The sequence below is a fragment of the Kogia breviceps genome, chromosome 14, assembly GCF_026419965.1.
Source record: "Kogia breviceps isolate mKogBre1 chromosome 14, mKogBre1 haplotype 1, whole genome shotgun sequence".
NCBI classification, from domain to species: Eukaryota; Metazoa; Chordata; class Mammalia; order Artiodactyla; family Physeteridae; genus Kogia; species Kogia breviceps.
In genome coordinates this window covers 90,802,965-90,828,170 of record NC_081323.1, presented here as the reverse complement: position 1 = coordinate 90,828,170, position 25,206 = coordinate 90,802,965, and the positions used below count along the sequence as shown (strand labels likewise).

Sequence of the window (25,206 nt, the reverse complement as noted above, 5' to 3'; positions counted from 1 at the left end):
CAAGTCTTGTGCACGATTTGCGGCTGCGAGAAGGCGCTCCTCTGTCAGCCTGAACAGGACAGAGATGGCCAGTCGATGTCACGACTGTGACCCCTCCACTCAGGGGACACGTGCCTGTTGTGTGGGACGTGAAGATGCCACCCCTCTCAGCTGCCACACCGGGACCCGGCCGCACACAGCTTCCCCTGCACGCGTAGGGCTCTGGGTCGCAGACGAGCCATAAATGGCCTCGTGCAAAAACAGGACGATCAGACCCTGGCCTGGCGACTCAGAAGGGACGGGCTGGGCGGGGAGACCTCCTTTGTCCTTGTCAGGGAAGTCCTGGGTCAGGGGCCCAACAGGAGGCCCCCCCCCACCGCTCCCTGTCATTTCCCGGAACATGACAGTTTCCAGACAGGAAGGGAAGTCACAGCTCAGCGCCCCCCACCCCCTTCCAATTCTTTAGATCAGAACTCTTATGACAAGAACCCAACGCAAAGTGCCCAAGGAAATAGGTGACTCCTGGGCCAGGAGCGAGCAGTTTCAGGTGTGACTGGATCAAGAGGCTCGTCTCCCACCTTCTCCGCAGTGGAAGGCGGCACCCACCGATACCCTCCCAGCCCCACGCTTCTCAGGGCTTCATCTCACTGGCCCCGTCTGGGACGCTGACTGTGGCCAGGGCTGTGGACACATGCTCCCACTTGCCAGGCTGGACCAAGTAAGTACCCAGGACTCCTTGGGTCGCCCTTAGCCCCCAGGTAGATGAGACCACACACCCACACCCCGCCTGCCCCCAGCCTCCCTGAGAGGAGTCGCCCTGCCCTGGCTGGGTGACCTCTGCCCCCGGCCCCCTGGAGCACGCTGGGAGGGGCGTTGGAATTTGGGGCTCACACCTCTGCCTGGGGTGCCGACTACCTCCTCCCCGCTTTGGACATGCGGCTGCCCTTTTGAGGGGAGGTGGCCGGGGCCCGGCCTGTGACGGCTGGAGGAGGTCTCTTCGCCTGTAGCTGTTTTTCTCAACAGGAGAGAGCAAAGTACGCCAGATAGTCTTATCCTTGTCCTGCTGCGACCTGTGGGCACCCCTGGGGTGTGGAAGAGGCCCTGTGGCCTCTGGACGCCACCGTGCGCCCCCCCCTGGGGCCTCGGGGGCAGTTACATCGTAGGCAGGACAGAGCCCAGGCCCGGGGCCCGGGGAGCCAGTCCTGGGTTCGAGGACAGCTCCACCCCTGTCGGCCGTGCGAAGTTTGGCAAGTGCTTTCCCCCTCCGAGCCTTGCTGGCCTCAGAGACAGAGCGGGTAATACAGCAGTAGATTCGAGATGTTAAAGGTGATGCCCGAGCTGGGTGTGTAGCCGAACGCAGCTGGCATCCCACCGCCGCTGGAGGGGGTTGCACAGGGTGCTGTTTGCATAGACGCCATGCTTGGTATGCAGCAGGCGCTCGGTGAGCAGCATGGAGCAGCCCCACCCCCACGCCCCGACAGCCCTGCAACGGGAGCCCTGGGCGGGGCCGCCGCGGGCAGAAGGCCACACCTGTTGGGTTGGGGACAGCGGCAGCCTCGCAGAGGGTTTGGGTCCCTCTGTGCCCAGGACACCAGCTCTCACTTACCCTGGACGGGAGCCCCCTTCCCCAGGCCGGTCCTGGGGGCAGCGTCCTCCCTAGAGGCCCAGTCTCGACCTCTGCACACTGGCGGGTCCAGGGCCTTTCCTGTCCCCGCCCCCCTGCCTTGGGCAGCACCCCCAGCCTCACAGGCTGCCACGCTGCCTCCACGCTGCCCCTTCCACAGCGGGATCTCCAGCCCAGAGCCCCCTCCTGAACCCCAGGGCCCTTCAGTCCAGCACCTCCTCCCCTTGGGAGCCCCACAGATGAGTCAACCTTGACCCAACCAAGAGAAACCCCCAGACCCACCTCTGGGCTCCCGGGGGTACCATGGCCCCCGCTGCTGGGACCAGGAGTCTCAGAGCCGACCGGAAGCTCCTCTCGCACGGATCGTCTGAGCTGGTAGGAAACCTTGTCGACTCAGCCCTGCAAATGTCTCCGAAACCTGACCAGTCCCCCGTCCATGCCACCGCGCTGGCCCCAGCCCCACCCCTGCCCTTTATCCTGTGCACCCTCCCACCTCCTCCAGCGCCCCCAGTCTGCCCAGCTAATTAGTGAACCTTTCCGACGTGAATCCGCCCAGGTCATTTCTGCTCCGAAGTTACCCTAATAAGCTCCAGACGGAGAAGCCCACCGGGAGATGCTTAAACAGTGCCCACCCTCGTGCAGAATTAAGTGCTGGGTCAGGCTCCGGGGTGAGTCCAGCCCTTGGTGATGGGGACACGGCTCTGTCACAGATAACAGGTTATAAATAAGTCTGTCCTCCCCACCGGGTTCCCTCTGGCAAAGCTGATGTGGGCAGAAGCAAATGCACGCCGTGGACAGAGGCAACCTTTGGAGCCCAGAAACACTTTCCATCCACAGACCTCAGGGTCTGGCCCGGCCCAGCCCCACTCTGTCTCCTGAGAGATCCCGGGACTCAGGACCACCCGCTTTCCAAAGGCGGCCTGGCCTCCTGACCCCGCACAGCTCTTCCACGCACCTTGGGGAGCTGCATGGCCTTCAGACACGAGACCAGGCCGCTGGGCCCGACGTGGCCACGGAGAGGCCTCCAGATGTCACCGAGCGTCTAACGAGGACCCCGGAGCTCCAGCGAGGCTGCAGGGTCCTGTGTGAGGGCAGCTCAGCACCCAGGGACCCAGCCCGAATCCGGGCCCCGATCCTTCTGAGCGTGTTCAGGGTGTAAGTCAGGTCACCCCCGGGCCTCAGTTTCCCGGGAGGATAACATCTGCTGTAGCTCCCTATCCCCACGGAGCAAGTGACCCCAAGACTGAGAGAGTGAAAGCACGGCCCAGGGAGGGGAGCTCGCCCTCCCGTAGGTCTGGGTCTCAGAGCGGCTCGGCTGGTGGTTCTGTCTGTCCGCCTGACGGGAAGTGGAGGCTCCTCCTTGGCTGTGGGCTGGAGGCCTCAGTTCTTCTTCCTCCAGAGTGGGCAGCCAGGGCCCGTGGAGCCGCGGCGTCCCGACGGCCTGTCCTGGGAAGTCCCTGCCGTCGTTTCCACAACATCCACTGGTGACTCCGACCAGCCCTACTCCACCTGGAATCGGGGATCACCAGGGCCCCCCTTGACTCAGAGGTGCCCACTGGCACTGGCGCGTGGGGGCACCCCAGCACCGGGCACCCCCTTGGCCTCTCAGGAGCAGTTCAGGGGCCTACAAACCACACGTCCTGAGAAGTGGGCACCCTGCGTCTTCCAGACCCAAGGGAAGCAGTGACCAGGGGCCTGGCCGAGGCAGCCAGGATCACTCTTCAGAAGGTTCCCCCCAAGACCCCTGCCCACTCAGCTCTGATCCCCTGGTCGCCTGTTGCCACCTCTGGATTTGAGGCAGGAACAGCCCACACACCTGTCCTACCTGCCGCCTGGCCCGTGGGTAGAGGGCTAACCCACCTGCAGGAGGAGACGGGGTGTCAGCACGGACACCAAAGGGTGTGGCAGAAATGAGCTGGGTCATGGGAGGCACTAAAATAGCCAGCGCTCGTCAAGCTCCAGACAGCAACGCCCAGCCCCAAGGAAACCACGGAGGCCAGTGGGCGAGAGTGGACACCCCAGGCAGGCCCTCCCTTAGGCACTCAGCCGGTGTGAGGACCTCCCGGCCAGCCCAGGTCTGTCGGGAGGAGAAGAAGCCGGACTCCCCAGTGGCTCCTCTTGATCCTGGGAGCCAAGGATGAATCCAAGAAGGCTTCAAGAAGGAGGTGGCATTCGAGCAGAGCCTTGAAGGATGGCAGCCAGTAGCAGGGCTCCCCAGGCCAGGAATTTTCCTTCCAGCCTGGCCCCACCCATCTTATCTCCCTCTCAGGGGAGCTGGATGCAGGGACCTTCCTGTGAAGGCAGCTCCGCAAGCCCTCCTCCCCGCCCTGCACTGCAGAGCTGTGTGTCACCCGTCTGGAATGTACTTTCAATTCCTCTGCCTCCCCCTCCCCCTCCGCCGCCTCCCCCTCTCCTCTGGCTTCCTCTCCTCCCCCCACACCCCGACTCCCCCCGCCGCGCTCCCCATCCCCCATCTCTGCCTTCTCCGGTCCCCCCTTTCCCTCCCCCCCAACATCGCCGCCCCCGTCACCTCCCGACCCAGCCGTGCCAGAGCAGCCACCTGGCCCCAGAGACTGGGTCTGGGAATCCGCAGACTCCCTGCCACCCAGGAGTCTGGGGCGGGGAGGGAGGGGGCACCTTCTCAGCCAGGGGAGGGGTTTCCCCAAGGACCTCCCTCCCTCCCGGCCTGAAGGGAAGCGGCGCCTCGCAGCATCCCCTCTTAGCCAGGGCCCAGCACAGGGCCGTCTCGCTCAGGTCCGGCAGTGACGGGGTCAGCATCAAGCCGGCAGAGGCCCTGCACCTCCTGTCCTCGCTCTTCGCAGGTGTTCCAGCTTCAGGAAGCCACTGAGCAAGGGCTTTCCTGGCGGCCTCCCTGGAGGAGGGGCGGCTCTGCCCAGGGGGATTCCCTGGGGCCGCATCCTGTGCTTCTCCTCAGCCCTCACCTGGGCGGCCCCTCCGGCCTCCAGCTCCTGCACCTCCACGGTCTCCCTCCCTTGGCCTGGCCCGGCCCCAGCAGGGGGCTGGACGGGGTGTGGCCCACAGGTGTTGTGGGAGCAGGACAGAGTCCACGCGCGCTGGCCTCCTTCCTGCTTCGAGCCCTGCCCTTCCGCCTGCTTCCCCAGGAACCCCTCGGGCCCCGCGCCCCTCCCCCGTGGCTCCCAGAGTGGGTTCTGGGTTTCTGGCTCTGAGGAGCTGTCCTGGGGTGGCCAGAGCCCGGCCAGAGAACGTTGTGCCCGTCGGAACTCTGGGCAGGGCCCCCGGAGGGCAGGGCCCGTCTGCCCACTGGCCGCTGGGACCCCGGCCCCGACGGCGAGCGATCGTGGAGCTGTGGGAACGACCTGGGTGTCTTTTCAGCAGCACGTGCCAGGCCCCCCTCGGCCCCACGCACTCCCAGATTCTCAGGCTGGACGTGGGCGTGGACGGGTCCGTGGCCCCTGCTGTGCCCCGGAGGCCCAGACGAGGACGGGTCTGGCTCACCCAGGCCTCCCAGCGCAGCACCACGTCGGCAGGGAGGAGGGCCCGGGGGCCCAGGAGGTCACGGCCCGCCGCCCCGCCCCGCCCGGCCTCCCTGCGCGGCTGGGCACGTACCCCGCATGGGGCGAGGGGACGCCTGAGGAGGGGCCCGGCCAGCCCTCCTGGGTGGGGGCCAGACCAGAACAGGAGGGTTGGTGACCAGCGGCAGCGGAGATGGAGGGGCCGAGAGCCCGGCCCCCAGCCCAGCCTGACCCCTCCAGACCTTACCCGGCCCTCTAGCCGGTCCCCAGCAGGTCGACTCTCGCCGCCGGGCGGCCGTCCGTACTTCGCTTCTCTGAGCCCGTTCCCCCGCCTGGGAACGGCCCCGCGGGGCTGCTGGGGGCGTCCAGGGCGGCGGGCCTGAGGGGCTCAGCGGAGCCAGGCACAGCCCCGTCCTCCGTGCAGCCCAGCTGCTGTGCTCGGGTGGCCGTTCTGCGTCGAGGTGTTGCCTGCTCGAGGCCGGATCCCCTGAAAGCAAGGGCACTTCTGGGTTGTCACTGGGCCCCTGTGCCAGTGGGGCGAGAGCGGGACAGCCCCCCCCGGAAACCCTCTCAGCCCTGGCCAGGCGCCGGGGGCGCTCACTGAGGGCTGGGCGGGTGAATCAGTGAGTGAACCAGGCACCAGCCTCCCCTCCTGGTGGCCTCCTGTGAGGCGGGTTCTGATGGGTCCACTGGGCCCCGCAGCCCGGGCCCGAAGGCACCCCTGCCAGGACTCAGAAACAGACACAGACACCCAAGGGTCCCAGAAGGGCCTGGGGCCCCAGTGCTAGGGCACCCGCTCCCCACGGGCGGTGATCAGACCCTCCTGCTCCTCGCTGAAAGGAGGGGGCCCAGACACAGGAGCCCCCGCCCTCGCACCTGCCCCCCAGGTCGCGGGGACCGTGTGTGGTCCAGGCCACCCTTGGCCAGGACCAGAGCTGGTGACCCCATCCCCCTCCTGGCCCCGAGGATGCTTCGGGGCTCCCGGAGTTCACACCCTATACACTGAGCAGGACCGTCTGGTGTCGGAGACCCCAACTGAGGGTCCCGCACAGGAAGGTGTCAACGCCCATGGGCGGGGCGTTCCATTCCGGAAGGTTCTGGGCCTCCCAGAGCTCTGTCCTGGAGTCTGAGGCCCTGAAGCTCCCTCCTGCCCCCCAGGCGGCTGGGGTATCAGGGCCACAGAAGCTCAAAGCCTGCCCCCTACTCAACGCCGGTGATCCTGGACTCACACCCACCTCGAAGGCCCGAGACTCCCCCTTTGGTTCTTTTCACGCCACAGCCTTCTCTGGCCAGGTCGCTGTGTGCCAGGTCCCGGGCAGGTGGGGGGCAGCAAGGGCTGGGGGCACGAGCGGGAGAAACGAGCTCTGAGGAGGAGCTGGGGGTCCAGGACAAGGGGCAATGCAATGCGATGGGTGGGGCAGGGTGGGTGTGCAGGCGCCCCGGGGCGCACCTGGGGCTGGGCTCTGTGGAGGGACATGGGGAGCCAGGAGCCAGCAGGACGCCGGCGGCGAGGTGACCACGGGGCCTGGACTTTGCGGATGGCCACGCAGCCGGGGACACGTGCGGCGGCTGCCGGCCGGTCCAGGGCCCGGACGGGTGGGAGGTGGCGGGCCCAGAGGGCGTGACCTCTCCAGCTCAGAGGGGGCTGGCCAGGCTCTGGCCACTGCCCGCCTCCCGACCAGCCCTCAGGCCAAAGCCTCATGGCTCCGGAGCATCCAAAACCCAGGCCCCAGGGTCTGGCCACCCTCACCCCTCCAGGAGGAGGAACGACGCTGGTGTGGGAACTCCACGGACGCTGGCTAATTTGGAGCATTTACGCTGGGATTATCTAAATTAGTGACGTTTTCCTGTCATGGTTTATTTAGTCTACAGAAAAAACGAAGCAGGAGTGCCTAGGAGTTCCCATGTATGCCCGCTCGCTCGGGGCTTTTCCTTCTGAAGCATGAAAATCCAGCTGAAGTGTGTTTGGAAACAATGATAATCTTACCAAAAGCAAAATAACGAGTTTTCTTCTGAGTCGGGCAGCGTGGAGGGTCGCGTGGGGCTCTGGGGGGCGCGGGGAGTGGGGACGTGTGCTCCAGCCTGGGCTCTGGCCTCCCTGCCCGGCTCCGCCTCGGGCTCTCAGGATTCCCGCCCGTCGAAGGTTCCGGAAACTCCCAAGTGAGCAGCTCAGCTCATTCGGATCCCTGCAAGGGCTTTTGTTGGGGTTTAGAGGTCATCACACATTCATTCAACAGACGTTAGCGTGCCTGATGGGTGCGTGGGGCTGGGGACAGCATGGACCAGGACCACGGGGGGAGACACACCTCCCCGGAGGAGCGGGGAGGAGCCCGACTCACCGGCCTGGCCCCAAATCTCCACCTGCAGAGGCCTGAGCGGGTCTTACGCTCCAGGCTTCAGGGCGACGTGGCGCGGCGATCGCAAACAGGGCCGAGGGCAAGCGGCGTGCGCTGGGGACACGTCTGTCACCTCCACAAAACTGGGGTCCCCTCGTCCTCGAAGCCCGGCCCCAGGGGCAGGAGGGAAGATCCGGGGGGACACACCACCAGCTGGCATATCGGGGAGGGGGCACCGCAGCTGTCTTGAAGGATGGCCAGGGCGGGGGCGGACGAGCCTGCCAGGCTACGGGCGGCCTGAGAGGGGAAGCCAGCCCGAGCCAGGGGACACCAATGCGGGGCGGGAGGAGCCAGGCGTCCCGGTAAAGCTAGGGGCCTGGTTATCAGCGTGACTGTGTGTGACGTGGTTAGACAGCCTACGTAACGGCAGCTCCAGATCTGTGCGTGTTTTCTCAGCACCAGACCCCATGCTACGTGCTTTTACCCAAACGATCCCATCTCTTGGGCACAGCTAATCCCGGGAAACAAGTGTTACTAGTCCCACTTTATAGACGAGATGGCTGAGGCCCAGGGAAGGGAAGGAACTTCCCTGATACCACAGAGCTCATACGAAATAGGAGCAGCACACCATATGCTGGCCCTGATGCGTCACGGCACAGGGGGTCGGATTGCCTGGCTGGTGGTCCAGTGCGTTCCTGAAATACACCAGCCAGCCTGATTTACCTTTCCAACCGCCAAAAAAAGGAGTGTTTGACCCGAGAGGTTGGTGAGGGGCTCGCAGTCTAAACTGGAAGGGAGCTCTCCAGCGGAATGCCGCAGGGCTCTGTCCCTCAGGGACCTTCTACATGGCTGAATAAAAGCCCCACATGTGGGCTTCAAAACCCACTGTAAACATGTTAGATCTACCTTTGTTAAGCGATACCCATGAAAAGGTTCCGAGGGCCTTGGTGGCCCCCAAGCACACCACGGGTCTCGGGTCTCCAGGCCCAGGTTAAGAGACTAAGAAGGCCTTCCTGCTCGTGGAGTGCAAGTTAGAACCAGACTAGATGACCCCTGGGAGAGGGGAGATGTTCAACCCAACGGGAGACGGGGCTGGGGCAGAGGGGTGAGTCACTGACTTCCTACATCGGTCACAACCCAGGAGGCGAGAGAGGTCCAGAGGGGAGAGCGAGGGCAGCACGGTTGGCGGCATCAGGACAGTCTTCCTGGAAGGATGTGGGACAAGCCGCACTCGGATGGGAAAAGGCAGACCCCCAGGGACCCATCTGGTCTGAGCCCCTGTGGCCCGCAGGACCCCCAAGTCACCCAGACTGGCCGGCTCTGGAACCACCCAGCGCCCTCTGCTCTACCCGCTGCAGCCCCGGCCCTGCCTGAGCCCCACCCGAGTCCACTCAGTTCAGGGAGGGACTTGGGGACCACTACATTCCTCCAGATACACTGTGGGCTGCCCACCCAGGCTGCTTTAGAGAGGGATGGGTGGGGTCCAGAGATGTCAAGGGACTTGCCCGAGGCCACACAGCAAGTGGCAGGGCTCTGTGCAGGGACAGGGGCTGGGGTAGGGAAGGGAAAGGTGACGTCCAGGTGTCAAGGGCTTGCTGATGCCTGCGTGTCCCCTGTGCCCTCCCCGTCCCGTCCTGGGGACGCCACCAGCTTAGGGAAGCTGAAGGATCCCCCTGGCCACTCATTACCCAGGACCTCCCACAGCATAAATCAGACTCGCCCCAGAGTCCCAAGCTCTCCAGCGGCTCCTCCCTGTCCTTCGAGTGGAATGCAGACCCCTCCCCACATCTCGCCTGCCCGCCTTCCCCACGCTCCAGCTCCCTCAGATACGCGGGCTCTTTCCCTCCTACGAGAAACACACAGAGGGATCGGGGCACGCTGTACCCAGTCCCCTCCTCCAGTGGTGACATCTTGCAGAACTCCAGTGCAAACGTCAGCCAGGATCTGGATGTGGGTCCAGTGGAGACGCGGGACGCCCCATCAAGGCGAGGGCCCTCGTGTCCCTCCCACCTCAACCTGAGCTCCGCTCCTGTGATTTTGTCACTTCGAGGCTGTCACGCACATGCCGTCACAGCGGGTAACCCTTTGGGGTCGGCATTTCCTCTCGGCATAATTCCCCGGAGACCTGCCCAGGCGGCCGCTGTACCAACAGTTGCTTCCTTTGTACACTGAGTCACATCCGTGGTGTGAGGGCCTCACCCTCAGGACGGCCTCACGGAGGACGTCCGGGTGTTTCCACTTCTGCGGACAAGGCCTCGTGAGGCTCCCTGTGCAGAGTTCTCTGTGTGAGTAGGTCTGCGATTCCCTGGGATAAGTGTCCAAGCTGCCCTGGCTGCGTCCTAGGGTAGCTGAATGTTGGGTTTTGGTTCTTGGTTTTTGACGGAAGCCTCTGTTTGCCAGAGTGGCTGCACGGCTCTGTGTCCCCACCAGCCGCGTGGGAGCGACCCCCTTCCCCTGCTTCCTCACCAGCACCGGGTGTGGTCGCCGTTTGTCACCTCAGCCTTTCCCATGGGCGTGGAGCGTCTTGGCCCCAGTGCTGCCGAGAGACCATCTTTCCTGTGCAGATCAGAGCTGGTCACACGTGCCGGTGGGAGGCCTCTGGGGGAGGTGCAGATCGACGATAATTTTTTCCCCTTTCGTCTCCCTCACGGGATCCTTTGCCGGCAACGTTTTTAATTGTCAGGAATTCCAATTCGTCCAGTTCTCCTTTCATGGCTTGTGCTTTGGGTGTCAAGCCTCAGAACAATTTGCCTGGTCCAAGAGCCCAAGGATTTTTCTCCTGTTTGTTCTTCTAAACGTTTTCTGATTTTATGTTTATGTGTAAGGCTGTGAGCCATTTTGAATTCATTTTTGCAGAAGGTTACGGGACTTTCATCAAAGTTTCTTATTTTTTGGCCTGTGGAAGCCAGAGCCTGAATTTCCCCACATTTCCCTCCAGTAACCCCTACTTTATTCACTTCTTTATTTTTCAACTATTTCTTGGTGCCGACTGAGCGTCTGGCCCCACGAGGTCCTGGGCCCAGGACCCAGGCGTGTGTAAGACCCACGCCTGCCCTCTGGGGCTCACTGCCAGGCCTCGACTGGCCACGCCGTCACCCTCCCAGAAGCTGCCTCGGGATCGGACGGGGGTGTCCACGTCAGGCCCCCCAGGGCAGCCGAGGGGAGCGAGCCCCCCGGGGGCTGTCTGCATGGACCCCGTCCCGCCGTCCCCTTCCACACGGCGCCCCTGGCACCGCCCCGGGGGCCGCGATGGGGCAGGAACAATTGCCCGGCTTGTAGTCTCAGGCGGACACAAGCACGCTTTCACGAGCCCACAAGACCGGGTCTGTGCCGCCTGGCGCCAAAGGGAGCAGGCCCAGCGCCCAGCTGGGGAAGATGCTGCTGTGGCCACGCCCCCAGCGGGCAGCCGGCAGAGGCTTCCCGCAGCCTCCAGCCTGGGTCCTCGTGCCCCAGCCGAGCAGGCGGCGGGGCCAGACCCGCCCTCCAAGGAGGGGTGCCTGCCACGCCCCGCCGCACCCCAGCCCAGGAAGGCCCTGGGCTTCTGGGAGGGACCCCGAGTTCCAAGCCGCATAGGGTGGGGGGGGGTCGAACCCGCACTCCAGGTTGGCACAGCTCCGGCCCGATCCCAGCGGGGCCGCCGTATGAGTGTCCTGCGGCTGCTGTACAAAACGCCCCAAACTCAGCGGCTCAGAACGGCCCGACCTGCTACCTAGCCCTCCAGCCTGGAGGCCACGAGTCCAAAGGCTCCCGCGAGCTGCTTCCTGCCGGGGTTCGGGAGGGCCCGTCTCCTCCTCCAGCTCCGAGCCGGTGGCTTCTCTCCCTCCTCCCCACGCACCCTCTCTGGCCCCGGCCAGCCCGCCTCCCTCCCGTTAGCGCCCTCGTGAAGACATTGGGCCCCCCAAGCCCGGCACGGGCAGCTCGGAACTGGCGGACACAAGAAAACGACTCTCACTTGTTTTCTTTTGTACACGTGGCTCCTGTTGTGCGATACTTATATTTACATCGCGCAGTGCTTGGCAGGGTGCGGATTCGTTTTGATTATTCAAATAGACATTTTATAAAGAAAACCGAAGGACGTGCGCACTGACCTCCTGACTCTCCTGCTGCCAAGAAACCTGTGGCCTCGGCCCGCCCTGCGTCCTGGGCCACACGGCCCAAGCCCTCGGGAGGAGCAGGGGTCTTAAGGGGGCTGCTCTGTGTTTTCGGGGAGCACGTGGGGACAGCGGGACCCCAGAGCTGGCCAGGCAGCCCAGCCCGGCGGGGCCGGGAGTGCCTCTGGGAGAGCGTGGAGCGGGACCCAGGCCCAGCTCTTGTCGTGCAGGGCCGTCTCCGCATCGTGCAGCGGGCCACCTGCCCCAAGAGGGATGGACAGACACCGCTCACGACAGCCCCCACAGGGCTCGCGGAGCTGCACTCACAGCCCACGAGACAAGGCCCGGGGCAGCTGCCCGCAGGGCTCGTACCCGCCGTGGACCCAGGAGCTGCTGCTGCCACCCAGCCCGGCGGCAGCGACGTTCCGTGGGTCGGGCCCCTCTCCGGGTCCGTCTTTTATCCTGGAACCCCCGTCCGGCTTTCCCAGGGAGCCTGCTCTGTCCAGCCACTGGGGGGAGCCGCGTGGTAGGCTGCACCCCCCCCCCCCCAACTCCCATGGGCCCTTCCCAGCCTCCACGGGAAGGCCAGGGCCTGGACACTGGCCCGAAACGCTCTGTGGGCAACAGGGCGGCTGACACGCACCCCTGCTTGGTTCTGGGGTTGACGGCGGCCTCGGGGCGGCCTTCTTAGGAGAGGCCGAGAGAGGCTCAGCCCAGAACCCTGCTGCTTCCCGAAGTCCGGACACGGGGGTCGGACGGCAGCATCACCCCCTCCCGAGTCACTGCTTAGAGACTCGGCCCCCGAGGCCATCAGACCGGGGTCACCTGGGGTGGGTCCGGGGCCTGCCTCCTCCCACACAGCGCTCAGCCCCGCTGCCGCCCCCTGAGCCCCGGGAACCGTGGCCGGCTCGTCACATCAGGACCACGCGAGAGGGCTTAAAACCCAAGGGTCCATCACCCTCGACGGGCGAACGGAGAGAGAAGATGTGGTCCATCCACACAACGGGCTATGATTCAGCCTTAATGAGGAAGGAAACGCTGACACAGGCTCATGAAACTTGAGGACGGAACAGTGAGATGAGCCAGACGCAGAAGGACAGACACTGTGTGGCTCCACTTCTGCGAGGTCCCTGGGGAGTGAGGGTCACAGAGGCTGAAAGTAGGGGCTGGGGGCGGGGGAGGGGGGTTAGTGTGTAACGGGGGCAGAGTCTCAGTTTGGGAAGGCGAGAAAGTTCTGGAGACGGACGGCGGGGACGGTTACACAACAGTGTGAATGTACTTGATGCCCTTGAACCGGACACTGAACAATGGTGAAGATGGTAAGTTTTATGTTAGGACTGTTTTATCACAACAGAAACAAAACAAAAGGCATAAAATCTTCTATTCAAGATTTCAGACCAAAACACGGAGTCAGGAAGATGTACTTCGTTGCACATTTAATAGCACATGCAGCATTCAGAACGTCGCGATAAACAGGGCAGGGCTTACACGCCACAGAAACACCCACAGGCAAAGGCAGGGGTCACCCCGCACGAGGCAGCCTCCCCGGGCTGCACGGGCAGGAGCAAATCGGGGTAACGGCACTATTTCGTTTGTCCTTCAGGTCACCAGGGGTCCCATGAGGCACGGGCCCCTCCAGCTCACGTGAGAGTTGGCCTGGCGGCACTTCCGAGGGGGAGTCGATTGATTGATGACCTAGGTGTGTGGGCCCAGGGCTGGTCTGACTCACATTTTTCCTACACGGGGAGAGGGGAGGCTCGGATAACGGGCTTTCCCCCCAGGGCGAGACTCCTGGTTAACGGGAGGCTTGTCTGCTGGAGAATGACTCACAGGGGACTCTGCCCCTGACAACTTCATCCAGAATGTGTTCTAGAAAATCCCTCCACTTCCTCCCAAGTCCCCAAGAAGCTGCTGTGCGAAGAGGTGGAAGGCAGTGGGGCCCCCCCCGGCCCCGAGAGCAGCGTCACCGCACCTCGGAAAGCCCCAGGCTCACGTGGCGCGTCCTTCCTCTCCGGGCGTCTCAGCCCAGTGCGGGCGACCCTGGCCCTGACGGTCAGGCAACCTGGTCGGTGCGCCCAGCTTTCCAGGAGAGGGGAGGGTCACGCCCACTCCCCGAAACATGCCGAGGGCTCCTGGGCCGCCCCCCGAGGCCCGAATAGCTTAAGCCGCCGGAGCCTCCCCAGCCCCGGCATCTTGGGAGGCCCCTCTGTGGGGCGGCGGGGCGAGCGTTTGGGGGGGGGCTGCACCCTCTCTCTCTGCAGCCTCAGCTTCTCACTCCAAGCCCACGAGTGCCTGTGAGGAGCCCCTGGGATGTCATCGCCCCACACCCTGGCCACAGAGCGGGTGGCCTCGCATCACAGGGGTCTGCCGCTGGGAGCTACCCAGCCTGACCGGAGGGGAGAGCCTCCCAGAGCTGGGCCCCGACCCCAGAAGACGTGGGGAGGAAGGCGGGTCGCTTCCGAGGAGCCAGTGGGGGACGGGGAAGGGAGACGGGGAGGGGCCCGCCCGCTCTGGAGGTGACCCCTTTACTCCCAGGTGGGCCTGAGGGAGGGGCGGTGGCCAGCTGCCAGCCTCAACCGGACGTGCATGCCACAGCATCAGGAGCGGCGGCTCAGACGGTGAGGGAGATGAAGCTGTTGTAGCGCTGGATGTTCCTCTTGAGGATGTCGGAGCAGGGGCCCAGCACGCGCTCGAAGCGGGGCCGGTCCAGCTTCACGCACTTGAGGGGCCCCCGGGCCACCACGGTGGCCGCCCGGGCCCGGTTCAGCAGCAGCGCGATCTCCCCTGGGGGCGAGAGAGCGCGTCAGGGCTGCGGCTTTAGGGGAGAAGCGGCACCTCAGGACCCGAGGCCGCATCTGGGCGAGCGTGTCCCACAAAGCGCTGGGATACACGTACACGGCCGCCTGCAACTCAGACGGCGCCGGGCCGGGCCCTGACCCGCGTCCTGCCCTCCCGGCACAGCCGGCTCCCAGCACGGGCCGTCAGGGCGCCCAGGCCTCGGCCAGGTCCTCCCACGGCCCCTGCGGGCCTCATCTGAGGCCCTCCTGGGGCCCCGCGAAACGGCCTCCACCCCAGGAGGGAGGGGACCCCACAACTCACCGAAGTAGTCGGAGGGCCCGAGGCGCCCCACCTCCACATACTCCTCGGTGGGGGAGCGGCGCTGGAGGACGGAGGCCGTGCCCTGCGGACGCCAAGGGACACGTGAGGGTCGGCCGGCTGGGGTCGGCGTGGGCAAAGGCGGGGGTGCCCAAGGCCGCCCCCGAGGGGCACCGCCCGCAACCCCCGCCCCCCGCTGGCTCCACGCCCCCATCTAAAGGTGAGGGGTGGGGTCTGGGAGCTGCGGCCGTCCTCCAGCCGAGGGCACCTCCCGGGCACCACCGTCCTCGCCGGCCCGGCTCCTGCCCCAAGCTGTCTGCCCGCGGGCGGGGCACGGGCAGAATCTGGGGGTGCCTCCGAGGGCAGCGCTGCTCCGAGCTGACCTTGGCTTTAGTGTCAAGGGCGGGAGGCGCGTGGCCTTGTGGTCCCGCCGCCCCGCTAAGCGATGCGGGACCCTGGCCTCCAGGCGGGGTGTCCGCGACACTGGGGCTCAATGATTAACGCCAGTCTAGGCGGCCTGGTGAGGCCGCGTTCCACACCAGAGACTCGGCCTTCGGGGGCCGCAGCCTCGGCAGCGACGAGCCGGCACCGGCGGCTTCCGCGCGCAGAGCCCCCCGGCCTGCCGTCTGGGGGGACCCAGGGGCCGGAGCCTCGTCGGAAGCCGGCAACTTCCCCACACGTCTTATGAACCACCCCGCCAGCCCCGCCAGCATCACTGGCCACTGCCGCTGCCCTGGACGCACGGAGGAGCGTGGTCTGTCTCGAGGTGGGCTCGGCTCACCCAGACCCGGCCTCGCAAGCGCTGGCCCGGCCGCGCCGGTTAACTGGTAACCCCCTCCACCCGGGCTGCGGGAGACTCGGGCAGAAGACCCCACCGGTGCCCACCGCGACCGGGACCTCCGGACCCCCCGGGCGGACCCACGCCGGCCCCCACTCCAGCCACTGGGCCGCTCGGCTCCCCGGCGTCGGGGGTGCTTACGAAGCTGGCTGACAGATAGAGCAGGACCTGGAAACAGCAGAGCACCTCCCCCGACCGGGCATCCCTGGGGCCGCGCGCCCACAGACCCCGGCCGAGGGACGGGGCCTGCAGGACACGTGGTCCCGTGCTGACCCCACAGAGGGGAGTGGAGTCCTGCTTCCACCTGCCCCTGGAGCGGCCGGCAGTCCGGTCCAGGGCTGACGGCACTGCGGTGCTTTTCTTGAGACAATGCTGCCTTAACCTAACTATGGTTTACATGCGTGCCTTTTCGCTTATATAACTTACATGCCTTTCATTCCCAGTTCAGACAATTTTCCACTTTACAGTTGGATCGTTTTCCTCTTCAGGACCCCAGGGACGGAACTGAAGTTCCCGTTTATAGAATTACTCAGTGAAACTCCAGGCTTAAAGCCTCTGATGAGATGCTTCAAGCTCCAAACAACAGAAATCCCAATTCAAGGTGTCTAAAGGCCACTAAGGGTAACTGCTCTCCCGCAGAACCAGAAGACTGCAAGAGGGCTTTCAGGGCTGGCTAATTCAGCGGCCCACAGACATGTCCGGACCCAGGCTGGTCCTTGCCTCCTGCTCTGGTGGCCTCAGTCGAGTCCTTGCGCTGGCACCGTGGCTGCCACAGTCCCAGGAGTCACCCAGTGCCTCCCCCGTGCCATCAGCCGGAAAACCTTCTGGAAGCTCCCGGCAACCTCCCCTAGCACCTCGCTGGCCAGAGCAGGTCACATGCAACCGATGTGACGGGCTCCCACTCCTGAGGCTCCGCCCTGCCCGCTTGGGACGGGACTGAGGATTAGGGCTCAGTGGGCACAGACGAGCAGGGACGGGCTCGGGTGGGCCACCGCTCTGTTTCTCACTTGTCCCCCGCCCCATGCAGATACCTCCCTGCCCTCTGTCTCCTCTGGAACCCACCGCATCCCCCATGGTCACCGGAAGCAGTTCTCTCCCGGTCACACGTGGACCGGCCCATCCTATGATCGACGGCAGGTTGACGAGATGAAATCTGTTTCCACTGGGATGGACGGAGTCTTCCCACTCGGGGCCTTGACACAGAGGACGTACGCGCACCCGTAAGACTGATGTAATGACAGACCCTCCAGGCTGGATGGCGTGAAAATGAAAGGTCCTCGGGGGGGGCCCCGAATAAGCAGAACCAACAGGGAACAGGCCGGCCGCTCCACCCGGTCCTGCCACGTCCCAGGGCTGCAGGAGCACGTGGCCACGGGACCACGTTATGCCCAACGGGCTGTGCACCGCACCACACTCTCTTCCCGCCGCCGCCAGCCCAGCCTCCACTGGGGGACGCCTGCCGAGGGGAGTGGGGCCACGAGAGGAAGGGCCACGAGGGACAGAGCCACGCCGCCGCCCCCCCCCGGGGTGCCCGTGGGCTCGCCACTTCACAAGACAGACACTTCCTTATTCTCCACCACAGTGGTTCGGGGGCTGACAGGCCGCCACCCCCAAGCCCTGACGCGACGGCAGGACGTCCCGTCCTGGGAAGGCACAGCCGCCAAGCCCGAGGGCGGGAGCGAGGGCAACTGGCAGATGGACCCTACGGGGTGGGGCCTCCACCCAGCAGGGCCCGGCGTTCCCACGGCACGGGCCACAGGCGTGACCAGCACACGCCCGGGGCTTCCCATCCCAGCGAGACCACCGCGGCCCTGGAACCGCAGCCCTGGACCAGCCGTCCTGTCCAAGCTCGTTTCCCAGACGGCCGTGAAGGCAGCACAGACATCCTCGGGGAATTGAGAGCCGGAATTCCGGGGGCTGGAAAAACACGCTTGCCAAAACTCTAGATCATATTCCCCAAATTTCTCATTGATTCTAACCCAACTCTAAAAATACATCAGGTCACATAGGAATCGGCCAGGGAGGATGCACGAGAAAAATGTCACTGCTGGAGTCTGGGGGAGAATGGGTTACGAAAGACCCGTTTTCCTTTCAACGCTTTTCATTTTTCAAATTTTTCTACAGAGTCGAAATCCAAATCAACTCTTTGGTTTCGACGACGGGCACACGTGACCCTTACGAGACAGAAACCAGCCAAGGTCGAGGAGAACGCACTCCCTGAAGCAGCCCCTCCAGCCTGGCCTGCAGCCCCCTGACCAGGTCAGGCGACGACACAGCCGGGAGACGCGGTCCCGCCTCCCTCTCCTCCATCCTTCGGGCCATCACCCACTCCTGCTTGCGAGCCGGACTCCGCCCGAGGGTGGGGAACCCTGCGCAGCGGAGAACGGCAGGCGTGGGCGCCCCCGAGAATCCACAGCCTGGTGGGGGTCAGAGCAGACAGGTCACGGCTGTGGGCTGCTGGCCCCGCGCCCACGGCGCGGCCCGGGGTGGGGATGCGGGACGTCAGGGTCAGCGGCTCAGCAGGGACGGCGCCTGGTGAGAGGGGAGCCCCCGCCGGGGACCCGCAGCTGCGCCGGGCAGAGACTGGAGCTGGTGCGCGCGCAGCCCAACAGGGGAGGGGACACGCAAGCGCGTCAGTGTGCGGGCCAGCCGCGCGGTCAGCAGTCACTCTCAGATCCCACTGACATCAAGTTCAGCGAGAGGAAACACGATTTATTTTACCTGAATAAATATCTATCTTAAAAGAAACAGTATCACCGCCATAACCGGGACCCAGCATCGCTTCCCGTAAGTTAAAGGGCGACTGAGCAAAGAACACAAGGCGGCAGGTACAGGAAGGCGTGAAGACAGCAGCCTCCACCCGAGGTGCCCTCGACGCGGCCTGAGCCCCGCGCTCCGGGCGGTGCCCCGAGGTCCAAGCCCGGCTCCACGGCGTGCTGGCCGCGGTCAGGGGAAGGCAAGGCGCCGCCCGAGCCTTGGTTTCCTCATCTGCAGACGAGATACGACGCGGGCCACCGCAGACTCGGGGAAACACGGCCGTGATGGGGCCAGAAGCCGCCCTCAGGCCACCCAGCTCCCGGCCAGTGGGCAGCAGTGCGTGAGGGAGTCGACACCCCCGCACGGGGATTCGTCCAGGACGGCGCATCTGTTGGACTTTCCACGGACAGATCAGGCGTCTTTATGGCAACGGTCTTTGCACGCTGCTTATCTCTCCTCCCCTGCTGCCAGGAATCCCGTCCGGGGTAGAGCAGGACCTCGGAATCCAGCAAATGAGTTCCACATCTGTCTGTCTGGGAACGCCTCATGCTGTGTGCGGATACCAGGGAAACCAGAGCTGGGAACGGCTGAGGATGGGAAACACAGGCCCTCAGGGTTCCTCCAGCCTCCTGAGGGGGGCCAAGGGGAGGGAGGAAGGTGGTGGTGCTTTTATACTTTTTGGGGGGGGCGCATCCCCAACTTTTAAAACTGTTTCTTCTGTTAATTAAAAAAAAATAAATCAGAAAGAAGCCAAGTCAACGAGAAGCACTGTCAGGGGTGCCACACAAACCGCCAAGAGGGCAGAGGAGGTGGCGCCACCCTTTTCTGAAGACGCTTCTGTGTCCCTGGTTTCATTCCAGCAAGTGACATTTTACGTGCATAATTGTTTAAAATTCATTTTAGAAAAGGCTCTCATCCCTGAACCCAGAAGCCCTGAGCTCCAGGCCTCGGCACCCAGAAGCGGACCTCAGCAGCCTCACCGGGATCTTCACGTGCAGGGTGCTCCTGGGGACGCACGGCCGAGGAGGCCCGAGGCACACGACAGCGTGTCAACCCGGGGGCGCCACGCGTGGGCCCAGTGTGCCCGCCCACAGGGGATGTGGTCAGGTCATCGCAAAGCCCAGGAGTGCCCGCCTGGCCGGCACCGGGAACCGTCCTTCCCAGGAAAAGGGTGACTGAGGTGCACGGGCTGTGGGGCCTACAAAGGGGGGGGCTCCAAGAGGATGAGCCCCCAGCCCCGGCCCCCAGATGACGAGGTGACGAGGAAGGAGACGCGTCAGGACCTGGGAGCCCCTTCGACTCCTCTGACCCTCTCGGTGGACATCGGAGCCGCGCGAGAAAGGGCCTGGGCGATGCCGGCTGTGAGAGCCCCCCGGTGGGATCAGGAGAGGTGCTGAGAGGTGCACCAAGCAGACACCCGGTCGGGGGGCACCTCCGACTCCTCTGAGATCCAGCAGCTGTGCTCCTTGGCGTTTACCCACAGGGTCAGGTTGAAAGCGCACGTCCACACAAAAGCCTGCACGAGGATGTTGACGGCAGCTTTATTCATAGCTGTCAAAACCTGGAAGCAACCAAGATGTCCTTCAGCAGGTGATGGATAAACAAACTGGTTCATCCAGACAGTAGAATATTATTCAGCACTAAAAAGAAATGAGCCACCGAGCCCTGAAAAGCCCCGGAGGAAACTTACACGCGCACCACTGAGTGCAAGGCGCCAGAGAGGAAAGGCTTCAGGCTGTGTGCTTCCAACTACATGGCATTCCGGAAAAGGCAAAACTAGGGAGACGGTGAAAAGACTGAGCTTTGGGGCGTGGAGGGGGTGACCAGGTGAGCAGAGATGACTTTTACAGCAGGACAACTACCCTGTGTGATACAGTAACAACCGACTTGTCCGTACGCATTTGTCCAAACCCACAGAACGTACAGCACCCAGAGTGAACCCCACCACGGTGGACCTTGGGTGACTGTGAAACGTCCATGCAGGTTCATCGGTCGTGAGAGATGCACCATCTGGCGGGACTGTTGGTGGTAGAGGAGGCTGTGCCCGTGGCGGGGGGCAGGGGCTGGCGGGAAATGTCGGCACCTTCCCATCCACTTTGTTATGAACCCAAAACTGCCCTTAAAAAATACAGTCTCTAAATAAAAAGAACTCCTCTGAGGTCCAGACACCTCTCATTACTGGTGACCCAGCTGGCACGGAGGACAGAGGTCCGAGTCGGCCAGGACCAGCGGACATGGGTGCAGTGTGGCGCCGAGCCCAGCCCGGCTTCTGGAAAAGCGTTCCTTCTGGTTCAGTCCAGAAGGAAAGTTTATCTTCCTGCTACTTTCTGGACCAAGACTGCCATCCTTTGATACTGACTGTGGCCAGAGGGCACTGCTCTCACTTCCTGGATGGGGAGGGTCTGGCACCGACCACGGAAACCCAACGGTAACGAACGGGAGACGGAGACCTCGCTCACCCTGCGCAGATGCCGACCGGACTCGGGCACCTCCTGGCGGGGCCCCCGAGGCTGAGCCGTGAGGGACGCCGCCCGTCGGGTGGAGGGCCAGGGTGAGCCCCTCAGACAGGTTCTTGAGCGAGGGAGGGTCCCAGGACGGGAGCAAACCCACCAGGCCCGTGGGAAGCCGGAGTCTCGGGGCGGGATGGCTGTGGGCGTCTGGCTCACAGGGAAGCTCGAGCGGCTGGACGAGATGTCCCTGACCTTGCAGGGGACACAGGGTGGACGTCCAAACTCCTTGTCTGGAGCGAAGTTGGCACTGCCCCCCGCCCCCACTCAGCCCCCAGCACCCCTCCTCCCACCACGCCTGGCGCCCCTGGCCTTGTGCCCAGTGTTCCTCTGGATGCCCTTCCCCGACCCTCTCCATTTGGAGGACTCCTACTCATACGTCAATACCCAACCCACAGCCGCCCGGGGTCACTGCTCCACCTCCCTGGCCTTCCCTTCTCCATGTGGGACCCAGGGCCAGTCTGTGGCCAGGGGTTTGGAGGCTCTCCCTCCCCTGCAAAGTCACAGCAAACTGCCCAGCGGCGGCCATCGCCCCCCACCCCCCTCCCCCAGTACACTGAGCCTCGGCCTGGCGCACAGTGGGGGCACGGACGGGTTGAGTCACAGATGGCCGCGACCTTGGATCCGCGCACTGTGGCCTGCAGCGGTGTCCGTCAAAGCTCCCGAGACGACGGCGAGCTCGGAACACCCTTCAGACGTGAGGGGGGCAGCAGGCGCCGCGGTCAGCTAGGAAAGTCCCCGGCCAACGGTAGCTTCGAAAGGGGCTGTTCTGCAGTTGCTCCAACACTGTGGACATTCACAAAAGTGATTTGCAGAGAGAGGAGATAGAGCCAATCTCACGTTTCCATGGCAATGCCTCCAGCTGTGCAGCCTGCCTGGGAGCCGGCGGGGAGGGAGCCCGTTCTTGTCCAGCTGCCCCCAGGCCCCGGAGGTTCCGCCAGGCGTGGAATCTGGCCACGGGGAGGGCTGCAGCAGAGGGGACCGGAGACCCAGGCCTGGCCCCGCCCACGGCCTCTTCCCAGGGTCCTCCTGGAGGGAGAGGAGGTCCAGCGAGTCACCTGAGTCTGCAAGCCTCACGGGACTTGGCACGTTCTCGACGCGTCTGGCCCCTCCCTGCCAGCCCCACATGCCCTCTCTCCCTGGGGGAGGCCCATCAGGGTCTGTCCTGCCAGATGCAGCCGGGAACGCCCGCAGGTCCCACTGCTGGCAGCCGAGAGCTCCTCAGGCTACCGGGCGTTTCGGGCCTCGGGAACTAGAAGAGGCCCCGAGAACAGCCAGGCCACCTACGACCCCCCGGGCTGCTGCAGGTCGAGTCCTGAGGGGCCAGGGACGCTTGGGCCCCTGGGAAGACCCACGGGTGCTTTCTGTTCTCACGTCCATGAGGCCCCAGGCTGACAACCGCAGGTCTGCCCCGGTCGGCTGAGAACACGCTCCAAGAGCTCTGGGGGTCAGGTGTCCGAGGGGCCGGCAGCGCCCACAGCTTCAGAGACAGCTGGTGTGAGCGCACAGAGCTCAAGAGATGAGGAGCCCCCTCCCGGGAGGCTTGGCACGGAGACCCTGGGGTCACGCGAGCCCAGCTCGGCCAGCCCCGCCGGGCTCCCAGAGGCCAGCACGTGCTGCTAAGGACTCAGGCGTCTGCAGGAGCCGTTTCTCACGTCTGTGCAGGTGCGGGTCTCTGCCAGCGCCTCCACACCTGGGGAAACGGCTCCCAGAGCAGCCTGTCAGCGGCCCCAGGCTGTGCTCACCCGCATCCACCCAGGAGAGCAGAGGGTTGGACTGAGGCCCAGCCAAGGGTGGGGGCCCGCGGGAGCCCGCGCCCCCACTCCCCTAGACGAGGCCTCGGCACGGCCTGAGGTCCACAGGGGAGGAGCGGGACTCGGCCAGTCCACACGCAGGTAGCCGGGGGCCTGGCCCCGAGGCCAGCATGGCCTCCGCACGCCTTGCTTCCACGAAGAGACAGGGCAGAGCCAGGCCTGCCAGCCGCGGGAAGACACCGGCCAGGGTCCCGCAGCCCCGCTCCGCTCGCAGGGCCAGCTCGCACGGCAGGAGCCCCGGGCCCCGCCCCCTGCAGCTCTGGGGCCTCGGAGCAGCCGGGCCCCTACCCCACCTGAGCAGAGGCCTGACTGTTCCAGAAGAGTCGGAAGGCAGTGGTACCGGTCAGGGACTCAGTCCAAAGGCCAAGGCCGGCTGCAGGGAGTCCCCCTTCCTGAGGGACCTCGGTCCGGCCCTCTTCCTCTTACGGAGGCCTTCAGCCGACGGGACGAGGCCCACGCTCACCACAGAGGTCGGGGCTCCACCCAAGGTCACTGACATCTGCGTCAACCGCGTTTGAGAAGCACCTTCGCAGAAACACCTGGAGACCCGCGTTGGACCAAACATCTGGGTGCTGAGGCCTGGCCAAGTCGACCCGTGAAATCAGCCCTCACAGCGGGTCCCGGGGCCTGGGCCCCTTCCCGGCGCATCCGCGGTGGAAGCGTCCTTTCCCGTCCAGCCGTCGGCTTCGTGGGCGTCACGAGAACATGGGGCGGACGATGTGCTGAAACTCACACACGTGCAGCCTGTTCGAGGGAATCTGCTCAGACCTTCCCGCCAAGTCCTCTAAAGGCCACGTCGGCTCATCCTTTGGGAGTCCTGGGAGACAACAGGGCTGCGGGGCGGACACCACACCCCTTTCAGGTGCAGCCGGTGACCGCTTCTGGCCCCGTGGGAAACAATGGCTTGAGGCTGCAGAAGTCTCTGCGGCCGCGTTTCAGTTCTGAGCGTGTGCGCCTGTGAGCCCCGAGGCACCACCGTGACTCACCCAATTTGGTGGACCACAGAGGAAGAGGGGAAAAAATCCAAGTTGCCAAGGAGACCACTCTGGATACATTTTACGAGGTTGTGAAAACCGTACCTTCCAAGGGGGCTGGGTTACACTCCAGGGCCGCACCATCACTGTTACCGCGACTCTGCCCCCACCGCCACCCCCTCGGTCAGTGGGGGGGGGACACTGGGCCACAAAGCCGAACTCCCTCAACAGAGCCGGCAGTGTCCCCGTCCCCGAATCGCTCTCTCAAGGCCCTCCTCGGACAGCTTTTGTGGCAGGAGGCGTCAGGAGCCCCTGGAGAGGGTCCCCACCTCATCCATGATTCTACAAGGAACACGCCGCCTGTAACACAGACCACACAGCGGTGGCGCCAGGTTCGCCCTGGAAGACGATCACGGAACTCGGCTCTGACGGCCTTTAACGGGTGAGCCAGAGCAACGTCCAGCCCCAGAGCAGCAGCGGCGACGCAGACAGACAGCCCCGGCCCAAAGGGCGTCAGCGGAGGGGCGAGGAGGCGGGGACACGCAGGAAACGCAGGAAGCAGCGCACACACCACTCACGCTGCTCTAGAGAAGTGCGGGTGCTCGGACACGCGCACATGCGCACATTCACACGCGTGCGCACACACGCTCACGCCCACAGTGAGGGCCCAGCACTCCCAGAGCAAAGGGGCGGGTCCGGAGCAGGGAGGCAGGGGCAAGACACGGCCGCGTCTGGGATCCACCGCCTGCTGCCTGCGTGTCCTTGGGGAAGGACCTCACAGGGGACGTCAGACGGCACAGCCGCGGGGCTCACACTCGAAGCTCCCATTGTCACAGTCCCTGGGAGCTCTGTGAGGAACCCCCGCTGACCCCCGTCTTTCACACAGCTTCACAGGTTTTCTACCCGTGGCCTTGGCCCCAGAGAATAACGGGCGACTGACTGTGTCGGCCGGGGCTGCTCGCTCCCTCGGCCTCAAAACCGTCAAAACCGAGGCTGCAAACTCAATGGCCCGCAAGTGTGTGCAGAGCCCGCCGGTGAGGCAAGGGGGCTGGGTGAGGACTGGGGCCAAGTGGGGAGCAGGTCACCACCGGGGCAGCCGCCTCTTGGGTGCAGCCAGGCAGGGATGCAGATCCAAAGTGGCCAGATCCAGATGTTCAAGAAGAAGAGATCCAGGTTTTCATGTAAGATACCTGATTTTTATTTTATTTTATTTTATTTATTTTTTGGCTGCGTTGGGTCTTTGCTGCTGGGCACGGGCTTTCTCTAGTTGCAGCGAGCAGGAGCTACCCTTCATTGCGGTGCGCGGGCTTCTCATTGCGGTGGCTTCTCTTGTTGTGGAGCACGGGCTCTAGGCGCGCGGGCTTCTGTAGTTGCGGCACACGGGCTCAGTAGTTGTGGCACATGGGCTTTGTTGCTCCGCAGCAAGCGGTTATCTTCCCGGACTAGAGCTCAAACCCGTGTCCCCTGCATTGGCAGGCGGATTCTTCTTCTTTTTTTTTTTTTTTAGCGTCTTTATTGGAGTATAACTGCTTTACAACGGTGTGTTAGTTTCTGCTTTATAACAAAGTGAATCAGCTATACGTATACATATATACCCATATCCCCTCCCTCTTGTGTCTCCCTCCCACCCTCCCTATCCCACCCCTCTAGGTGGTCACAGGGCACTGAGCTGATCTCCCTGTGCTGTGCGGCTGCT

At 64.3% G+C, this 25,206-nt stretch overlaps 1 protein-coding gene across 3 annotated transcripts in view; it reads right to left on the bottom strand.

Moving 5' to 3' along the window:
- Positions 1–12,943: 12,943 nt before the first annotated feature.
- The window catches only part of PRKAR1B (protein kinase cAMP-dependent type I regulatory subunit beta), a 97,367-nt gene continuing 85,104 nt past the window's right edge, over positions 12,944–25,206 (bottom strand). For all 3 annotated transcript variants that reach the window (XM_067012909.1, XM_059038532.2, XM_067012908.1), the window contains exons 10-11: positions 14,624–14,705; positions 12,944–14,308 (exon numbers count right to left, since the gene is read on the bottom strand). In XM_067012909.1, coding sequence (XP_066869010.1) covers positions 14,136–14,308; positions 14,624–14,705 — 255 coding nt within the window. In that variant the 3' untranslated portion in view covers positions 12,944–14,135. The remainder of the gene's footprint in view (positions 14,309–14,623; positions 14,706–25,206) is intronic.